Source organism: Lynx canadensis, chromosome E2 (assembly GCF_007474595.2).
Source record: "Lynx canadensis isolate LIC74 chromosome E2, mLynCan4.pri.v2, whole genome shotgun sequence".
Taxonomy (NCBI): domain Eukaryota; kingdom Metazoa; phylum Chordata; class Mammalia; order Carnivora; family Felidae; genus Lynx; species Lynx canadensis.
In genome coordinates this window covers 61,356,172-61,376,980 of record NC_044317.1, presented here as the reverse complement: position 1 = coordinate 61,376,980, position 20,809 = coordinate 61,356,172, and the positions used below count along the sequence as shown (strand labels likewise).

Here is a 20,809-nt window from a genome sequence, read left to right as displayed (position 1 = left end):
TGGATTTGTTCATTCAAATATTTACTCGGTGCCTGCCACGTACCTGGTAGGAGGTAGGCACAGTGAAACAAACAGGTCCAAAATGGCTGGGGGTAGAGTCCGGAGGGCGGGAGCATCGCAGTCAACAGCTCCTGGGCTACCGCTAGGGGGTGGGGCTGAAGGGTCAGAGGTCAAAGCCAGGCAGCCCCTGGCAGAAGTTACCATTCTGTGGAAGCTTCTCTGAGAAGGGAGCAGGTGCAATGGGCGTCTGGCTGCGACTGGCCTTTTTACTGTTGCTGCTGCTGGGCCTGGGACAGTCCGCATGGCCTGCTGCGGTGGCCCTGGCACTGCGCTGGCTCCTGGGGGACTCTATCTTCTGTGTGCTGCTCGGCCTGGCCATGCTGGCGCGGCCCTGGCTCTACCCCTGGATGCCCAACTGGCTGAGTCTGGTGGCCGCGGCACTCATGCTGGCTGTGTTACCCGCACGGCCACCCCCAGGGCTGCGCTGGCTGCCTGCAGACTTGGCCTACGTCTTCGGGATCCTCCACCTGGGGCTAAACATCAAGGCGCGCATGAGCCGCCGGCCGCCCAACACCTTTGTGGATACCTTTGAGCGGCGAGCACAAGCACAACCGGACCGGGCGCCCTTGGTGTGGAAGGGTCCGGGGGGCCGCTCGGTCACCTTCAGGGAGCTGGACGAGAGAGCATGCCAGGCAGTGTGGGCCCTGAAGGCCGAGCTGGGCAGCCTCACAGGCTTGCTTGCTGGGGAGCCTGCCGCCCTCCTAGTGCTGCCCTCCCAGACCATTCTGGCCCTAGGTTTGTGGCTGGGGCTGGCCAAGTTGGGCTGCCCCGTCGCCTGGATTAATCCGCATGCCCGGGGGGCACCCCTGCTACACTCCGTACTGAGCTCTGGGGCTCGGCTGCTGGTGGTGGACCCAGGTGAGGACCTCAGAGGCTAGTAGAGGACAGAGGGGGATGGAGCAGGGGACAGACTTGGAGAACTGCTGTTCAGTGGTCCTGGTGGGGGCTGACTTTTTTCTTCACCACATCTGTTTCGATACTTTTTGCCAACAAATACTAATTATGGGGCTCTTTACATAAGAATGCAAAAGTTCTTCTCTGGGGGCTGCTTTCTGTATTGCTTGCAGTAGACTCTTCTCCCCTATCTTTGGGTCTTGGGTCTCCCCTCTTGATGTCAGATATGGGCCTTTCCCCAATTTCTTTTCCCTGCAGACCTCCAGGAGAATCTGGAAGAGGTCCTTCCCAAGCTACAGGCAGAGAACATCCGATGCTTCTACCTCAGCCACTCCTCCCCAACCCCAGGAGTGGGGGCTCTGGGGGCTGCTCTTGACGTTGCACCCACCGACCCTGTGCCCGCTGACCTACGTGCTCGGATCACATCAAAAAGCCCTGCCCTGTTTATCTACACCTCAGGGACCACTGGTGAGGGTGCCCAGCAACTCTAGCCCTGACCTCTGAACCCTTATGCTGCTCTGACCCCAAGTTGACATGTGCCTCAAACTTGACCTCTGAAACCCATCCTGCCCTTTGATTGTGACACCTGGCCTGAACTCTGATCCCCAGTGTGAATTGAATGGTCAGCGCCAGAATCCTGCTTCTGCCCAGTAAACAGCCACTAAATTTGGAATTTTTCTTCCCTGAGCCCACCCTCAAATCCCCATACTTGACCACCTTCTAAGAGCCTCAAGCCTCTCACTGCAGACCTGACCACAGAGACCCACTCCTGTATGCTGGTCCCTCTTGCACTGTCCTTTCACCACCCACCCTTCCACTCCATTCGCCAGGACTCCCAAAGCCAGCCATTGTCACACAGGAACGGCTGCTACAGATATGCAAGATGCTGTCCCTGGGTGGGGTCACAGCTGATGACGTGGTCTACACAGTCTTGCCTCTGTACCATGTGATGGGGCTTATCCTTGGAATTCTTGGCTGCCTGGAGCTTGGTAAGACCTTTTCTGAAGACCTCTCCAATCCATGGGACCTCCAGACTCAATATCAGAGTGGGCTTTCAGGGTGACAAGTCCCCACAGGTTACCCAGCACCAAGGTTCTCACCTTTGACAAGGGACACACAATAGCAGGCCCCAGGGCTACTTGGACAGAAACTTGGTCACTTAGACAGTCCCTAATGGCTTTGCTGTGGTCCGAAGGTAATGAGGTGGTATGAATGGTGGGATAGTCAGTGAAGGGTAGGTATTCACCAAGAATTCCACTGGGCTATCATCCTGGACACCTGATTAGCAATTCAGACTGGGACCTCTCTAATATTTTCTTTTCAATTTTTTATAAAAATTTTGAAACACATACAAATTTTTAGATATTTCTACATGATCCTCATGTACCCAACCACCCAGCTTCGGCCACCATCAGCATTTTGCTTTCAAATATGCACAGTAAACAAAAGTAGAGAAAATAGTTTGATGATATCCCACATATCCTCATCCACCCTTGACAACTGTTAACATGTTACTAGTTTTATTTCATATATAATTCCCCTCTTCATTTCTGGATTATTTTAGAACAAATTTTAGCCACTGTATCTTTTTGTTTATAAGTATGTCAGTATGTATCTCTAATATATAATGACAAAAATTGTCACCATAGAGGTGGCTGGGTGGCTTAGTTGGTTAAGCATCTGACTTTGGCTCAGGTCATGATCTCATGGTTCATGGGTTCAAGCCCCGTATTGGACTCAGTGGTGACAGCTCAGAGCCTGGAGTCTGCCTCAGATTCTGTGTCTTCCTCTCTCTCTGCCCCTCCCCTGCTCGCACTCTATCTCTTTCTGTCTCTCAAAAATAATACATAAAGCTTAAAAAAAAAAAAAACCTGTCACCATAGTGATATCACACCTAACAAAATTAACAGTAACTTTAATATCATCTGATGCACAGGTCAGGTTCAAATCTTCCCAATTGTCTAATTGTCTTTTTACAGTTAAAGTCCCCTCACAGTACTTGTTTGTTCTTTGCTCCTCTTTACCCTGCAGATTTGAAAGTTTTATTTATTTATTTATTTATTTATTTATTTATTTATAGAGACAACAGGAGTGGGCAGGGGCAGAGAGAGGGAGAGAGAATCCCAAGCAGGCTCCACACAGCCAGCACAGAGCCCGACGTGGGGCTTGAACTCACAAAATGGGGGATCATGACCTGATTCAAAATGAAGAGTTGGACTATTAACCAACTGAGCCACCTAGGTGCCCCTCCCCTGGAAATTCCCTCTAGAGATATTAGATTCAATTCAATTATTAGATTCAGTTCAATTATTGTTGGCAAGAACCTTGGTGGGGTGCATTGTACTTCCTAATACATCACATTGAGGGCAGCCCATAACTATTATCCTACCTTAGGGAGGCTAAGATAAATAGGGGAGATTGATTGATTGATAGTTGGCACAATGTTACACTAGTTTCAGGTGTACAACCTTATGATTTATATACTGGGGAGCTTTATTTGGAAAACTCCCTATCAACGTTCCCCCTGGTTTTACCAGTTCTTGAAGACCTTTATGACATTCATAAAACATTTCTAATAATCATTAATGGTTAATATCCATAGCCCTTACTTAGCAGTGCTCACTTTGTACCAAGCATTGAGCTTGGTACACATTCTGAAGATAGGATTCGAACCCATGCCCATCTATGCTCGTCACATGCAGGTAGTCCTGGCTCCACCAGGGACACACAGATCGGCTCCAAAACCTGTGCTTCAGAGGGTCACAGTCATATGATCAGAGCAGCTTATCACAGTGGCATGGAAGCATGACCTGAAACCCTTTCTTCTCTCCCCTCTCAGGAGCAACCTGTGTCCTGGCCCCCAAGTTCTCTGCTTCCTGCTTCTGGGATGACTGTCGGCAGCATGGTGTGACTGTGATCCTGTATGTAGGCGAGGTCCTGCGGTACCTGTGTAACACTCCACAGGTGAGGTGCTAATATTAGGGCTCCATGGTGAACACCTAGGGTATGAAATCCCAGATGTCATACCAAGTAAAGGTTTCAGGTAGATTCACATACAGGAGTCAAGCAAGGTCCCTTAGGTAAAACTCCCCAGGTAACAGCCACAGATGATGAATCTCACACAAAGTTTCCAATCATGGCTCCTTTGATGATCAGCAGTGCTACCTTGGGCAGGTGACTTCACCTCTCTCAGCAGCCTCAGTGTCCTCATTTGGAAAATGGGGAAAATAATTCAAAGGGAATATTTGTGAGAATAAAACATATATAAAGAGCCTAGAACAGGGGGTGGCTCAGGGTAAACTCACCAGATGTGAACTTATACAGCAATGAGGTATGGATCCCAGGTAAAATGCTCCACATAAGGCCCCCAGGTATCACCTTCCCCAAGGTGAAGTTTCAAGTCACTCCCCAATTTGCCTCTAAGAAAGGCCCCTGAGTAACCCCTCCAGATAACTTCCCCCAGGTAAAAGTTCCAGGTACTACCCCTATATAAAATCCCAGATATTTCCTCTAGGTAAGGACCTGGATTAGCCCTGCAGTCACCCCTAGGTATCTCTCCAGGTAAGGCTTCTAGGTAACTTCCCCCCAGGTAACCTCTGCAGGTAACCCTCCAAGTACAGACTCCAAGTAAGAACCCTTGGTAGATGCCCTAGGTATAGACCCTCCAATCGCCTCCCAGGTAAAGACGGAAAGATGGAAAGATAGCCTTTGTAGGTAAGGGTTCCTGGGCACACTTGAGGTCACTTCCTCTTCATTCTTCTTGGGATGTTCCTGCAGCGACCAGAGGACCGGACACATACAATCCGCTTGGCAATGGGCAATGGACTCCGAGCAGATGTGTGGGAGTCCTTTCAGCAGCGCTTTGGCCCCATTCGGATCTTGGAAACCTATGGCTCCACGGAAGGCAACATTGGCTTCGTCAACTATCCAGGGCGCTGTGGGGCCCTGGGCAAGATGAGCTGCTTGCTTCGAGTGGGTTGGGTGGGACAGTGGCCCTGATTGAAGCTGAGCTCACAGGACCTCTGCTGACCCTTCTCCATCCCCCACTCAGATGCTGTCCCCCTTTGAGCTTGTACAATTTGACACGGAGGCTGAGGAGCCTGTCAGAGACAGTCAGGGATTCTGCATCCCTGTGGGACTAGGTACGAGGGTCAGGAAGCCTTCCCTGGGTGTGGGAAGGACGGGGATCATCTGCTTCTTGGCTGGAACAAGTTGCCCAAAGCCTTGAGTTCAGTGCTCTGTGGTGGTGTCTACTGCCTCACCCAGAACCTGTCCTTGGCCTGTCTGACTACTGCCTGGGACCCTCTACCTCTCAGTTCTGCCCAGCTACCCTGCCTCAATCTCTTTTTCTGCTGGGTCTCTGGGTGTCTATTTGAGTTGTTCTCTTGAGCTCTCAGTGGAAGTCATGTCTTCCCAGGCATCAATCTCTTGTCAATATCTTCTCCTAGGGTCTTCTCTCTTGGGGGGTCTTACACAGTCCTGGCTATATCTCTTTCTTCCCAGCACCATTTGTCTCTGTCCTTCCTCTACCCCTTGTTATCCTTTTTCAAGATTTTATATTTCATCTCATCTTATCTCATTTCATGTAATCTCATTTCATGTATCCAACATGGGGTTGGAACTAACCACCGAGATCAAGAATCACATGTTCTACTGACTGAGCCAGCCAGGTGCCCTGCTTGTTATCCTTTGTCTAGGCATCCCAATGCCTCCTTCTGTCTCTCCCTCCCTCTGTAACTCCAGGTCTCTTTCTGTCTCTTCTCTGGCAGGATCTCGATGATGGAGTCCATCATGGTTGGAAACCTCCTGGCTGGGGGCTAGTGGGCTCCTAAGGTTCTTTACCATTGTTAATGCCCTAATTCCTGCTTCTACCCCCAGGGGAGGCGGGGCTCCTGTTAACCCAGATAGTGGGCCACCACCCTTTCCTGGGCTACCGCGGGGCACGAGAGCTGTCGGAACGGAAGTTGGTGCGGAATGTGCGGCGCAGGGGCGACGTTTACTTCAACACCGGAGACGTGCTGGCCATGGACCGAGAAGGCTTCCTTTACTTTCGGGACCGCCTGGGGGACACCTTCCGGTCGGGTCCCCAGGGAACTGGGAGGGCGGATGGCCCGGGTTCCCCGATTCTTTGAGGGAGCCAGGCCGAAGAGGCGGGATTTCCGGATTCCAGAGGGGGATGGCTTCCCGATCCTGAAGGATCCTGAAGGAGTCGGGCACAGCCGGCAATCAGATCTCGTTGGAGGAGGGGCTTGGTGGGCAAGAGGCGGGACATCCTGTTTGCCAGGGTTGTGGTCACAAGCATTGGCTTCAACCCCACAGATGGAAAGGTGAGAACGTATCTACGCGGGAGGTGGAGAGCGTTTTATCCCTTGTGGACTTCTTGCAGGAGGTGAACGTCTACGGCGTCTCTGTACCAGGTGTGGAGGATTCAACTCATTAAACCTCCAAGAGCTTTATCCAGATTTTATCTGGATTTTGTCTGTGGGTGTTATCCAGATTTTAAAGGTGGGGGAGCTGCAGGGGCACAGCCAGTGAGAAGAGATGGGCCAAGGAAGAGGGTCAGCCATGAGCACTGTGAGGTGGGTGAGTGGAGAATGACTGTTGTGCTTCTCAGGTTGTGAGGGCAAGGTGGGGATGGCTGCTGTGCGGCTGGCCCCAGGCCAGACCTTCGATGGTCAGAGGATGTACCAACATGTCCGCACTTGGCTCCCTGCCTATGCTGCACCCCATTTCATCCGTATCCAGGTGAGCCCAGGGTGGTGGAAGGGGGGGGGGGGAGGTCTTGGCCAGGGATTCACAATAGGGATTATGCTTACTGTCCCTGCAGGACGCCCTGGAGATCACAAGCACGTTCAAACTGGTGAAGTCCCGGTTGGTGCGTGAGGGCTTCAATGTAGGCGTCATTGCTGACCCCTTGTTCGTGTTGGACAACCAGGCTAAGACCTTCCAGCCCCTGACACCGGAAACGTACCAGGCCGTGTGCAATGGAACCTGGAGACTCTGACCATCTGGCCTGTCCACATCTGAAGTGGCAGTGCCCAATGCGGACTACCACTCATATTGGCAGGATCCTCTCCACCACCAATCTGCTGAGGGTTATCATGAATCGCAGCCTGGCCATAACCCCAGTTGAAGAGAGTAAGGTAACTGTGGGCCCAGTAGTGGAGTGAGAATAAACTTGGATGTGTACACACATGTCTGCGTGTGTAGGGCTAAGGGCAGGCAGCCCTAAGATGGGCCATTTTGGCATAAAGATGATTTTATGATAAAAGCAATAAAAACCCAGCAGATTCAGGAGTTCTTTATCTCTCCCACAACTGTCTAAAAGGATTTGATAGAGGATCTGCTCTAAGAGAGCTATCACCACAGATAACTACATTATGACAGAGAGGAACCAAGGAAGGCCTTTTTAATCGAATTCTTGTGTCCTGTTTCTGAATGCCCACCCCCCAAATATTTACTTTTTCATCTTCCTTTTAAAAATTTTTTGAGAGAGAGAGAGAGAGCAGGGGAGAGGGGCAGGAGAATCTCAAGCAGGCTCCACTCTCAGTGCAGAGCCCAATGCAGCACTTGATCAAGAACCCTGGAATTGTGACCTGAGCCAAAATCAAGAGTCAGATGCTCAACCGACTAAGCCACCCAGGCGTCCCTTTCATTTTCCTTTAAATTGCATTTCTTCCTATTGCAGTCATGGACCCCTACACCTTTCTCTGTTTAGTATGATATATGCCTCCTTTTGCCTGTCTTTGGAATTTTATGGCTGTGTGCACACTTTATATATACCAAATTAGATCTTCTCCTGTTAACATATCTCTTGTCAATTTGATTCTTAGACAAGCCAGAGAGACCTTGAAGTGCAGAGGAAATTCTTCCTCCCCAACAGTGGATGGAGATACAAGCGAGGAATTCAGGGCCTATTGTCCTCCAGAGACCTTACTTCAGGGTTCCCCCTGCTTCCCTACCAAGGATCTTGACAAGCCTCAAGGAATGGCCCTGTCTGGGCAAGGCCAGAAGTGTGATAGGATTCAGCAGCCTTGAAGCCATTCCAGGGTTGAGAGATGAGGCTAGCCTCAGGCAAAACAGATAAGTATATGGTCTGTAGGATGTAAGATGTGCTATCATGGCAGTATGACAAGGACATCAGGCTAAGCCAAGAAATGTGGGCAAATAACTGGAAAAAGAGCATCCGTGGAAGAATGCACCTGCAAAAAGGACGTGGAACAGGTCCAGAGCCCTCTGGTAAACGAAATCCAGTGTCTTCGGGGCCAGAAGAGCTCTCTGGGCACTGTAGGCAGGTACACGCTTTTGCTAGTTTCAGAAAAGAGTAGTGCATGCTGTGTTGGGGGCTTTAAATGTTACTTGATCATTATGGGAACTATGAACTATAGGCCAAGGGAAAGATGTTGTCGTGAGTGGCAAAGCCTAGGGGAAGTGTAGTCCTCACTGTCTGAAGAACTGGAAGGGCTTCTTTGGAATTAGGATAAATGCAGATAGGAATTTGAGGGCACTGAACCTCTGGTTAGTACATTCCACCCATGTCAGGGGCTTTAGGTGCTACCCAGTGATGTTAAGACCTGTAGACCTGGAAAAGGGGAATAGCACATATTAATCCTCAGTGAAGTGGTCTGTGCCCTCTCCATGGCAGGAATCACACCTGACCATTATGGGTGTTGTAGGCTGGGGCACATGTGCGTGTCAAGACTGAGATGACAAAGGCCATGAGAGGTCAGATACTGCAAGTGACACCTGGGTCATTGTGGGAGCTGTTAGGTATAGTCTAGTGGTCATGAAGAACTCTATGATGTATATATTCCAAGTGGGCTCAGGGCTTGAGCTGCTGTCTTCAAGTCCTCTGGAGTTCTGCAGCATAAGCCTGAAGGGACCACCCTCCACTTCCCCCAGTGCCAACTTTGTATGTGGCTTTCACTAAATCAGTGAAAGCTCACCCATGCCCATCTGATTCTAGCTTCAGAATGCTATTTCCTGACACCTCTTACTCCATCCTCCTATTTGTAGGTTTATGTTCTGAAGACTCCTCCCTGTGGATTCATTGGGTTTCTGAACCAAGTAAGATGTGTTTGTTTTATCCATCTTGCACCAGAAAGCCAGGAAAGCCACAGCCAGCTCTAGGTTAAGAGCAGAGGGGTCAGCCTGGCAGCATAGGGCCCAACATGAACACATTAGTTTGGAAGAGGGCAATGTAAGGGCCAAGACATGGGGGAAGGCAGGTGATCATAGTTGTTTCCATAGGATCCAGATGGGAGCCACTGACCAGACCTGAGCATTGGGAGGCGTGGATTTGAGGAGGGTGGAGTAAATGAGTGATAGCAGGAGCCAACCACACAGGTGGGAAGGAGACTAGTGGGGAGATGGGCAGGGAACAGGCTGAGCTCAAGGGATCAGGAGGGATTAGGTTGGAAACAGCTCCAGGAACTTCAGTTCAAGATGCAGAAAAGCTTGGGGCTACCTACATTGCTCAGGTGGTTGAGCGTTTGACTTCGGCTCAGGTCATGAACTCATGGTTTGTGACTTTAAGCCCTGCATCGGGTTCACTGCTGTCAGCACAGAGCCAGCTTCCAATCCTGTGTCCCTCTCTTCAAAAGTGAACCTTTTTTTTTTAATCTTAAAAAAAAAAGATGCAGAAAAGATTGTATATGACTTGCTGAATACCCACTAGGTGTTTGACACATGCCTTTGCTCCTTTCCCCAGAAAGCTCTCTATCAGTTAGAGTGGGGGATGTGTCTGCATTTCACAGCTGTGCAGACTGAGTCTCTGACCTAATCAAGGCTCCCTCGTGGTGGTGAACCTGGGGGAAGGTGTGGAGGGGATAAGACCAGAGTGTGCACTAGAGAAGAGAGGATGAGTACAGCAGAGGTGGGCAGTTCCTCAGAAGCCTACAGGGTACCAGGAGGCTTACTTCAGTGGACTTGCACTCCAAGGATCTCGGAGAGCCAGATGCTGCAAGACAGCTCTCCCTGCCACCCTATCTCCCCTCCTTGTAGGACTTGTGAGGCTCCAGAAGTGGAAGATGGGTCTGAAACTGTTGGCAGGTGGGGAGTGAGGAAAATGTCATGTCTGTGCTCACTCTGTGTGGCAGATGGCTGCCAGACCTTGCAGGTGATGGGACTACAGAACCACCTTGCCTCAGATTCCCAAGTCTGGATCCATAGACTCCTCTCCTGGTAGAGCTGAGACTTGGGGTAGCCTCACGATGTCCACCTTGCCCAAGTCTCCTAGAACACTCCCCCCCACACACACCTCTGGTTGCCAAGAAGATACGTCCTAGCACCTCACTGGGAAATAGGCAAATTTCATCTCTACCCTTTGGACTCTCAAAAGGACATGAATTGAAGCCAAGGCTTCAAAGTTCTGTGATGATCATACTTAAATTGTGTTGTTAGGTGCACCTGGCTGGCTCGTGATCTTGGGGTGGTGACTTAAAGCCCCATGTTGGGTGTAGAGATCACCTAAATAAACTTAAAAAAAAAAAAAAAAAAAGATGATATTGTTAAACCCTTCTGAACCATGACCTGGAGGCTGGGAGGAGAGACTGAGGTTGTGGATTTCCACAGTGCTGTGCAGGGATTTACACAATGTACATCCACTCCAACTTATAATTTTTGGTCTTTTCTTTTTTGTTCCCAAGAAAAGAGACCACTAACATCCCTAGGGGTGAGGCCTGAGGTCAAGACAGGGCCTGCTCTGCTGAGGGCCGCAGGGAGAAACCTGGGCCCCAGTCCACCACGTGTCCCAGCCACGTGGAGGTGTCCCACGATGGGAGGGCATCACACACACGTGGCCTTAGGTAACAGCAAATCCTCTTTCCAACTGAGGGAAGAGAACAGGTGGGCACCTGCCCACTGACCCTGCAGAAACAAGTAGTCCCATCTGGTCTCCTCCAACCTGTTATCGCGGTCACCTCTCACCAGGGCAGTGGGGATATAAACACCCCTGTAATGGTGACTTTGGTAACAACAGGGCATGGCCAGGGCTGAGGCTTGGGTGAAACCTGAATGAACACATTGATGTTTGTCTCCCTCCTCCCACCCCAGGGACCTCCACCTCTACTTCCTCCACGTCCTGTGGGACTGCCATGTGCAGGAAGCCAGGCCTGGCATCGCCCAGCCTTCACACTGGCAGACTAGAGCACGAGTGCCAGAGCATGGGGGCAGAGAGATGAGCTGGGCCTGTGACCTGGATTTAAGTCCTGGGCTCTGCTCTGTGCAGCAGCACACTCCCACTCTCTGCCTCAGTTTCCTCAACTGGGAAGTGGGGATACCAGCCATAGCAGCCATCTCACAGGACTGGCAGTTGGCACATGTTGGCCCTTATCGAGATCCTGCTTGTCACGGTGCTGCAAATACCCTCTGTAGCCTGACTCTCTCTCCCTCTCTCTTCCTTTCTTTCCCCCAGAGGTGGAAACTCAGGCTCAGAGCCCAAGGCCAACACCAGACCCCAGCCTGACTTCCTATCCACTGGGCCCGCTCCCAGAAGCCTCTGATGAACGGAGGTCTTGAGAGAATATCCTGAGGGTCAGCCTGTTGGCCAGTACGTGCGCGGGCGGCAGAAATTGCTAGGACTGCCTCCCCAACATTCCAGCATTCCCCTCCTCACCTGAGTGCTCACAGTCATAACAGGCATGAAGCGGCACTCTGATTGCCCAGTCTCTGCCCACCAAAGTCCCAGCCTCCACGTCCATCCCCCTGATCTTTCTGTAGTCAGATCTCTTAGAGTTGGAGTGAGCTGGTGCTGAAATGGCAAATATCGTCACCATGTGCAGACGGCACCACAGGGCACGCACAGGGCTTCTCCAGAATGTGCAGGGAACAAGGGCATTTTCCCACAGCCTGGGGGAGGCTGGAGCTGTGAGCTCAGGCGTCGGCAGGCTTCGCAACTGCCGGTGGGCCTGAGGTGGGAGTGGGCCCAGCTACTCTGCCCAGCGTGCCCTCTGATGGTGCCCCTGAAGAAGGCCTGGCCTGGGGGCACAGGCCCGCCCCACGGCGCGGTCGCCGCACGGGCTTCTCTCCCGTGTGGATCCTCTGGTGGTGGAACAGGGCCGGGCGCTCGCGGAAGGCACGGCCGCAGTGTGCGCACACAAAGGGCTTCTCACCCGTGTGGATGCGTCGGTGGCTGAGCAACACTGCGCCCTTGGCGAAAGCCTTGCCACAGTCCCCGCAGCGGAAGGGCCGCTCCCCAGTGTGCAGCAGCTGGTGCTGCGTGAGGTTAGAGCTGTGGCTGAAGGCGCGGCCACACTGTGTGCAGGCGAAGGGCTTCTCACCCGTGTGCACGCGCTGGTGCTTGAAGAGGGACGAACCCTGGCTGAAGGCGGCACCACAAAGGGCACAGGTGTAAGGCTTCTCACCCGTGTGCGTGCGCTCGTGCTGGATCAGGTGCGAGTTGCGGCAGAAACGGCGGCCACACTGAGCACATGCGTAGGGCCGCCCGCCTGCGTGGATCTTGCGGTGCTGGCTGAGGTTGGAGCCGTGGCTGAAGGCCTTGCCGCACTCGCTGCAGCGGAAGGACTTCTCAGCGGTGTGTATGCGCTGGTGCCGCACCAGCGAGGAGCTATGCCTGAAGGCCTTGCCACAGGCCGGGCACGCATAGGGTGTCTCACCGCTGTGGATGCGCTGGTGCTGCGTCAGGTGTGATGTCTGGCTGAAGGCCTTGCCACACTGAGAGCACTCGTATGGCCGCTCTCCAGTGTGGGTGCGCAGGTGCTTGAGCAGGTCAGAGCTCTTCAGAAACACTTTGGTGCACGCCCTGCATTCGAAGGGCTTCTCCCCGGACAGGAAGCTGGGGCCTGTGTGGAGGGCCTTGCCCAGCTGATCCCAGGTGGGGGGCTCTTGGCTAGCAGGGAGTCCATGAGGCTTCTCACAATCCACCCCTGCTTTTCCTCCCTACCTAGCACAATTAACTTCGAGGTCTGGGATGCGTGGGAGGACTCTGCTACTGGCCTCCTATGAGTATGGCTTCTACCTATCAGATGCCCTCGGGTGCTGGCCTGGCGAGAGGGCTTCTATGATGGCCAAATCCCTGGGTTGGCCATCCTGTGGAGTCCTAAGTGATGAGGTCAGCTACAGGTTAACAGTAGCCTCACCAGAGCTCTGGATTAGGAGAAGTCTTATCCCCAAAAATACAGACACCCCTGTGGTCTTTTTCTCCTGAGAGAGGGAGGTGCCCTGCCAACCCACTGAGCTTTTCCCACGTTCACAGGTACCTGTGAAGGTAGGTGCTGGAGGGGAGCCATTCTAGAATGTCACTGGCAATGCTGCTTCTTCAAGAACAACCTGTCATATGCAGAAGAAGGCATAGAAAAGATATATACTGAGTCATCCTGGCCAAGAGGAGGTGATCAGGGAAGGCCTAGTGGGCAAGCAAGGGGGATTCTAAGGATGAGGTATGCAAGCCAGGGAGAAAAGCCAGTGGCCAGACACCTTTCCTGTATGTAGTCACTTCCATCTCAGGGCACTCCTCAAGCCTGCTTTTGCTTGAGGCTACCTAATCCTATAGGCTTTACTCACAAACCCCATTTCCCCACTGCCTCTTCCCTAGCGTGGTGAACTCTATGAGGGCAGGAGCAGGAGAGACCTGCTAGATAGAGGCTGTGCCCCAGTGCCTGGAATGGGGTACCCTGGGAGCTCCCCCTTGAATGGCAAGCCAAGGCCAGAGCCACCAGGAGAGGCTGATGGTAGGAAAACAGGAGGGAATCAGGTCGGAAGCGGGAGATGAAAGTGTCCAGGAAAGCAGGGAAACGGGGGACAGAAGCCTGGCCATTGGTTAGCCCCAAGCTCATACCCTCTGAGCCCCCACTCACCAGGGCTGGGCTTTCTCTGAGCATTCCTGGCTGGTGTCACAACTGTCCCACTGAGAACCCAGGGCTCCTCGCCACGCTCAAGCTGCAGGACCACCCGGGGTCGTGAGGCAGAGAGTCCTGTGAGAAAACACAAGCAAGTGAGGGGCCAGGCCCAGCTCAGGACAACCTACTGCCCAAGAGATGGCAGGGGTGAGGGGCTTTGTGGGACATAGATGGTGTCATCTGATGCCTCACTGCAGGGCAGGACTCACAGGAAAAGTTCAATGGTCCCTGTGAGGAGAACTGTGTTGGCAGCACCAGATGAAAGGGGCCGAGCCTAGACACAGGCGCCACAGTGGCACAGGGACACTCAGCCAAATGGTGTGAAGCTGCTCACAGGCCAACAGGAGAGAAGGGGTTAGTGCTGGCAACGACTGAGCTTCCCACGGAAAACCCAGGGCCTTACCCAGCGAGGACACAAGCGCGAAGTTCTCTAACATCACGTGGGCTGCGTCCAGGAGCTCCCACTCCTCCTGGGAGAAGTACACGGCCACATCCTCAAAGGCCATCAGGCCCTACAAGAGTGGGCAGGGGAAGGCAGACACAATCTAAGCTCTGGCTGTGGGACCCAGGACCCGCCTCCCTGTCCCAATGGCTACCCCAACTAGTGTCCCTCAGATGCTTACCTTCCCCCCGGCCCCACCCCAGGGCTCTGCAACTCTGCAGACGAAACTTCCCTCCCCTCCCCTCCCCTCCACCCTACCTGTCTAGGGCATATAGGTCTTCTCAGACTCCCTACTAGCCACTCTATACAAGGCAGCCAGAGCGAGCCCATGGCCTTCAGATGGCTGCCACTCCAAAGGCAGGCCCAGGTGTCCACTCGTGCTCCAGTCTTTGCACAAGTTGACCCTCTCCAGACGTGCCACGCCCTTACCTGTTCTTGTCATTAGCAATTGTACAAGTCCTAGCTGTGGACCCAAGAGACATGCCCATCCCCGTAAGGATGCCCGCCTCTGCTGAACCTGCCTGACATTCCAAGGCTGCTCCTTCAGCCTCAAGGACCGGCTAATCCCCTCCAGTCACTATAGGACTGGCCCCAAGAGTCTGGTCACCACACAGGAAGCCAGTTCCCCTCTCCCTCTATAGCCATGTGCTCCTCGCCCCGCATTTCCTTGGCCAAAACCCTCCCTTCAGCCACTTGCCAGACCTCCCCTGAGAGCCCCAGGGGCCACCAGCCTCTTTGCATCTCCCTGGAGCACTACCCATCCCTGGCTGAATCTACCCTATTCCCTCCTCCTAAGTCTGATTCCCAGGCCCTGCCTTGGTTCCGAATACCAGGACTCTGTCCTTGGACACCTGCAATTCCAGGTCCACATGATACCTCCACTCTGGGACATCACAGACTCCCTGATTTTACTCTGAAACCTCTTTTCCCTTCAAATTCCTGTTTCTGTCTACAGCAACTCCATTCTCCTGGGTGCTCAGGCTTAAACACTTGGGACTGTGCTCCACTCGGGGCACTCGCTCACACGCCGCACCTGAGACATCAGATCGTTCCAGAATCCAGCCACTTTCCCATCTCCACTGGCCCCGTGTGCAGCGGGTGCCGTCTTCGGCCACCTGGACTGTGGTGCTGCCTGCTCCCTGCACACAGCCACCCCCTCTGCGTCATTTCTCCGCCAAGCAAACGGTGGGTTACTTTAAAGTCTCTAACTTAAAGCACATCCAGGCTCTGTTAGAATCATCCCATGGCCCCCGATGCAACTCAAGCCTGCCATTTCTCTCCCGTGCTCACGTCAGGAAGCTCAGCTCCGGAACCACCTAGGCTCAGTCTCCCCTCCCAGCTTTTGCACGTGCGGGACCCTCTGCTTGGAACTTCCTTCTACACCTCACTCCCTTGGCTGCCAGAAGTGGGGATCTCACACGTGCACGCTCCGCTGGCCTGAACGCCGGGGCCTAGGACGAACCGAGAGGGGAGACAAAACGTGCAGGTAAAGTCTCTCCCTGCGTCGAGGATCGGGTCCTTCGAGGAGGGATCCGGGCGGATGGGAGCCTTACGCTTCCTCTACTCACCTGGGCCCGGTCTGTCAGCGCCGCGGTCGCCATCAGAACCTGTACTTGGGGACTCGCAGAAAGAGACGGACAACACGGACTCGCCGGCTCCTGGTCTCAGCCTCCCGGGCCGTCTAAGGCAGGGTCGCTCAGGGCGCCGCCTCCCCCGCCGTCCCGGGGTCGGACAGCACGTGACTCGGGGCGCCGCCCCACAGCCCCGCGGAGCGGCCCAGGCTCCTCACGGAGAAGCCTAGGCTCGGGGCGCGACCGTCGCCCGCAATCAGGGCGTGCGCGAGACGGTCCACCGCTCGGGTCTTCCTCCCAGCCCTCGCCTCGGGTCTCCAAACCTTCTAAGAAACCGGCCTGGGGGCTCGCGGCGCTCCAGTTCACCAATACCGGTGCGGCCCAACGCCCGGTAGCAAAGTGACAGTCCGGGACGCCGGAAGTCCAGCCCCCGAAAGTCCTCATAGGCCCAGTGCACGCTGCGGACGCACGCGCGGCGGCTTCTGGGAAGCGCAGTTCCCGTCCCGCGTGGGCGGAGCCCGGCTTGATCTCCGCGGCAACGTCCAGGCATCCCCGCGCGGCGCGCTGGGAAATGGAGTCCCGCAGGCGCTCCCCAGCTTCCGTGGATCCCGGGGAGTGAAGTGTGCGATCGCCCGGCTCGGCGTCCTGCGCTCGGGGTCCTGGGCTCTAGACGCTCGCCCACGCGGCGGACTAGACTTAACGCGGGACGCGCAGAAGCGGAAATTGCTGAGGTCCCAGGAGGCGACCCCGGCACCGGGCTTTAAAGACAAAGCGTGAAGGGGGGAGAAGACAAAGCCTGATAGGGGCCCCTGGGTGGCTCAGTTGGTTGAGCAGCCGACTTCGGCTCAAGTCATGATACCGGGGTTTGTGAGTTTGGTCCGTCGTCCGGCTCCTTGCTGACAGCTCAGACCCTGGAGTCGGCTTCAGATTCTGAATCTCCCTCTGTCTCTGCCCTCCCCTGCTCGTTCTCTCCCTCTCAAAATATACAAACATATATATTCTCAAAATATATATATCCCTCTCAAAAATAAATAAACATTAAAAAAATGTTTTTAATGAATAAATAAATAAATAAATAAACAAATAAATAAAAGGACATAGCCTGATGAGAGGGGCGAGTTAGGTGGGACGGTGCTTTGGCACAGAGCCTGGCTCTACCTCTGGAGGCCTGTGCCCTGGATTGACCTCTCCGTGTTTTGTAAAGGGGTTAACATCAGGTTTGCAAGCCCCTAGGCTAAATTTTTCTGGAGTCTGAATTGTTTTCTGACACTTTGCTAAGCCATCTGTTTTCCCTGCTAAACTGGACCGCGCAAAGTGTACTTTCCCAGACTTGCCTGTCTTTGGGTCGTCTAGGTGTGGCTGGCACATCAGGATATTGATGCCTTGGTCCTGTCTCCTGGGGACCAACCTGAGTTTCTGCCACACGTGAAAACAAAAGGAAGGGCAGTCTCAGTACACGCCCACGACTGCTGGAGAACGAGAGCTTTCCTCTTTGTTGCTCTAGTGTGAGGGTTTGTTTTAGGTTTTGTTGTCAGGGTCCTTCATCTTCGTACATAAAATGGCACAATGACGTTACCCATCGTAGAGCTGTTATAAGGAAATACGGAATTAATCTGTAGAGTTCGTTCATTCTTGCCGCCTTCCTTCCTCCCTTCCTCCGTCCTTATATATGCATCTATGTCAGCAACAACTGTCCTTAGAATTAACACTATTTGTAAATCGTCGTAATGCAAGAGAGCACGGTCATATACATTTAAATAGGACACATCTAGCAGTATTAATGAGTCACATTATACTACAAGTGAGGTCACACAGTTCATATCTGGTTACTCCCACGAATAGAAAGGCAGCAGCCGATGTAAAGGTGCAGCTAAACCAAAGGCCGATTCTTAACCACCAAAACCTGTTTATGTGCTTTCATTTCATACTTGTGTCTAAGTATTTAGGTGAGAATTGATGTAAATTCACATGAGATAAAGAAATGTGCTCTCCAGATAATCACAATGCAAGAGACCACAACAATTTTGGAATATTTGTGTGTAAATGTTGCTCACTTTGAAAGAATTTAAGAAAATGTAAGTATTAAATTCGTGATTTTATCCAAAGCTTAGAGGCTTAACATTTCAAGCACTCTCTGAATGTTTGGAGACATTTAATTTCTTATTTAAAAAGTATCCCTATGGGGGCACCTGGCCGACTCAGTCACTAGAGCTTGCAACTTTGGATCTCAGGGTTGTGAATTTGAGCCCCATGTTGGGTGTAGAGGTTACTGACAAATAAATCTTGAAAAAATAAAGTAAAATAATATAAAATCATCCCTATAATGTGGAATTAGTTAGACTACAGGGATCTTGATGCCTAATATTGAGAGAAATGCTCATTGTTTGATAAATTCATAATTTAATGAATTGGAAATGAATAGCAGCAACAAATCTTCCTCTGTACACAAAATAGCTCCAATACATATACCTGGCTCCCATTCTACCCTGAACAAGATGGCACGGGAGATGGGGGGTTATGGGGGGTGTTGTCTGTGGCAGGTGCTTGGACCCTAACCACTTGGTTGGACATCTGTGAGCTCCTGTTCCCCTATCAGTAAAAGCAAAACAGATAGTAGTAAACACTCGCCTTGGGCTGAATTGTGTAGAGCACTGATTCTTTCCTTGGCTGGGTCGAGCCTACTGATGAGCTCATTGAAGGCACTCTTTGTTTCTATTACAGTGTTTTTTATTTCTAGCCCTAACTTTTGATCTTTTCTTAAGAGTTTCCATCTCTTTGCTCACAGTATCCGTCTATTCCTGTATTTTGTCAGTTTTTTCATCTAGAGCCCTTAACATCTTAATCATTGCTATTTTACGCCCGTCTGATAATTCCAACATCTGTTCACATCTGAGTGTCATTCTGATGACTGCTTTGTGTGTCTTCGGGCTGCCTTTTTTCTTGCCTTTTTTTTTTTTAATTTTTTTTTCAATGTTTATTTATTTTTGGGACAGAGAGAGACAGAGCATGAACCGGGGAGGGGCAGAGAGAGAGGGAGACACAGAATCGGAAACAGGCTCCAGGCTCTGAGCCATCAGCCCAGAGCCTGACGTGGGGCTCGACCTCACGGACCGCGAGATCGTGACCTGGCTGAAGTCGGACGCTTAACCGACTGCGCCACCCAGGCGCCCCTTTCTTGCCTTTTGACATGCCTTGTCATTTGTTGTTGAACACCAGACACATGTTTGTTAAGAGGAACTAAGGCGACAGGAGGTTTGTATGAGGATTTATGGTAATATGGATAGGAGGAGGGCTGTGTTTAATGTTTGCTGTAGCAGGGGGTGCTGGAGGCTTCAAATTCCTCTAATGCCCTAGGTGTTGTCTCTTCTCTATACTTTGTGCTCTGGTAAGTATTCTTCTTTGGAGAGAGTCTGTGTCTTGCATCCGTTTTAGTTATAATGCACTGTTGTTACACTGGAACTCCACTGATGTGGTGTATGGGTGACAGGGGAGAGGAGCATACTAAATCTTCCAATGAATACTCGGTCTTTAGTGGGACTGGGCCTCAGGAGTATATCTCCACTCCTATAGTTTTCTTCCCTTCTTTCTTTCTTTCTTCTTTCTTTCTTTCTTTCTTTCTTTCTTTCTTTCTTTCTTTCTTTCTTTTTCTTGACCCCAATTGCCTTCCCTGGCATTTCTCAATGTATTTCCTTGGAGCCCTGGCCCCTGTTGACTATGACCTCTCTCACTTAGGTGAAAGAAGAAGGCTAGTGGAACCTGGAATGGGAGCACTGTCTTTCCCCAAATGGAAATGGCTCCACAGTCTTTATTCCTGTAGTGTATGGAAGTATAACAAGGGTTATCTCTCTGTTCATATGACACCTCCTCTTCCTCTGCTCCATGCTAACAACTTAAAAACAGGAAATGCCAGTTCACTGAGTGCATATTGGACATACCCAGTATAGAGTCCATGGGGTCACTGTCAAGTGGCCAGGAATTAGGTTCACTGCAGGCCTGGACAGCCCAGACTTGGGGCCCCTCAACAGGTGAGACTATAAAGTGATATGGTAATTCTCTTGCTCACTTATATGTTTGGGGGATTTGGTACAGCCTTAACCTCTGGTCACAGGGGAGCACCATGTTGGGTGGTAGGTCTTTGTGCTAGTTATACCTGGACCCTAACCCCTTGGAATGCACAAGTGGCTGTCATCCAATAGCATGTTAATAAGACATTTCAAAGATGCTTGACCAAGTCAGGACACACGAAGGGGAGACTGGTGTTGGAAGACCTGAGATAAAGAGATCAGGGAGTGAGGGGAAAGGGTGAGATATGAGCCTCAGAAGGTGGGCACAGCATGGGGCTGGAATCAGGAGAGAAAAGGAGAGTGGGAAGACATTCTGGAGTGTCCAGTGTATAAAAAGACACAACAAGCCCTAATCGGGTAACTTGCCCCCATCAAGACAGCACACATAGACACAATTGAACCAAAGTGTCTAAGTAATAGGATACGTATAATAGAATATGTATGGGCCACCTGGGTGGCTCAGCCTGGTAAGTGTCTGACTGTTCATTTTGGCTCAGGTCATGATCTCGCTATGGGTGTGCAGATTTACAGGTTCATCAGCACCTTATACAAATCCCTGCTCCCCCAAGCCCAGACAGCTTGGGGCATTCACTCTTTTTGCTATTATATTTGCAAGGTTTAAAACATAATTATCTACTTTTCTTATTCCTGCCCCAGACTAGAAACACAATGAATTAATATTTATTTGATAGATCACACACATATTTTTTTTCTTTTTCTTTTGTTTTTTAAAGTAAACTCTGCACCCAATATGGGACTCAAACTCAAGACCCCGAGATCAAGAGTTGCTAGCTCCACTGACTGTACTAGCCAGGTGCCCAGATCATACACATATTTTTTTCTCCCCCACCCTAATCACACACATATTTTATTCTTACTTTATTCAATTGATGTTTCTGGGTTTTTTTGTTCCACACCACT

At 51.6% G+C, this 20,809-nt stretch overlaps 1 protein-coding gene and 1 pseudogene across 3 annotated transcripts; one reads left to right on the top strand and one right to left on the bottom strand.

The window, feature by feature from the left end:
- Positions 1-189: 189 nt before the first annotated feature.
- On the top strand, positions 190-10,394 carry SLC27A5 (solute carrier family 27 member 5). 3 transcript variants are annotated; one of them, XR_003965032.1, is made up of 11 exons: positions 190-918; positions 1,213-1,422; positions 1,785-1,943; positions 3,794-3,918; positions 4,732-4,926; positions 5,006-5,096; positions 5,833-6,031; positions 6,274-6,371; positions 6,569-6,699; positions 6,782-7,097; positions 9,958-10,394. XR_003965032.1 is itself a non-coding variant. In XM_030297494.1 (10 exons), the coding sequence occupies exons 1-10, from the start codon at positions 240-242 to the stop codon at positions 6,956-6,958; spliced, it is 2,064 nt and encodes a 687-aa protein (XP_030153354.1). In that variant the 5' UTR covers positions 190-239; the 3' UTR covers positions 6,959-8,857. The 3 variants fall into 3 exon arrangements, 1 of the variants encoding a protein (XP_030153354.1); XR_003965031.1 differs by lacking the exon at positions 9,958-10,394 and adding an exon at positions 7,788-8,857; XM_030297494.1 differs by lacking the exon at positions 9,958-10,394 and having other exon boundaries at positions 6,782-8,857.
- Positions 10,395-10,555: 161 nt separating this feature from the next.
- LOC115502313 lies at positions 10,556-15,874 on the bottom strand (annotated as a pseudogene).
- Between the last annotated feature and the right edge of the window lie 4,935 nt (positions 15,875-20,809).

Excerpts from the sequence above, each read along its gene's own strand:
- SLC27A5 (XM_030297494.1), top strand. The coding sequence starts at position 240 with ATGGGCGTCTGGCTGCGACTGGCCTTTTTACTGTTGCTGCTGCTGGGC. Across the intron at positions 1,423-1,784 it reads CTACACCTCAGGGACCACTG|GACTCCCAAAGCCAGCCATT; the intron begins GTGAGGGTGCCC and ends TCCATTCGCCAG. Across the intron at positions 1,944-3,793 it reads TCTTGGCTGCCTGGAGCTTG|GAGCAACCTGTGTCCTGGCC; the intron begins GTAAGACCTTTT and ends CTCCCCTCTCAG.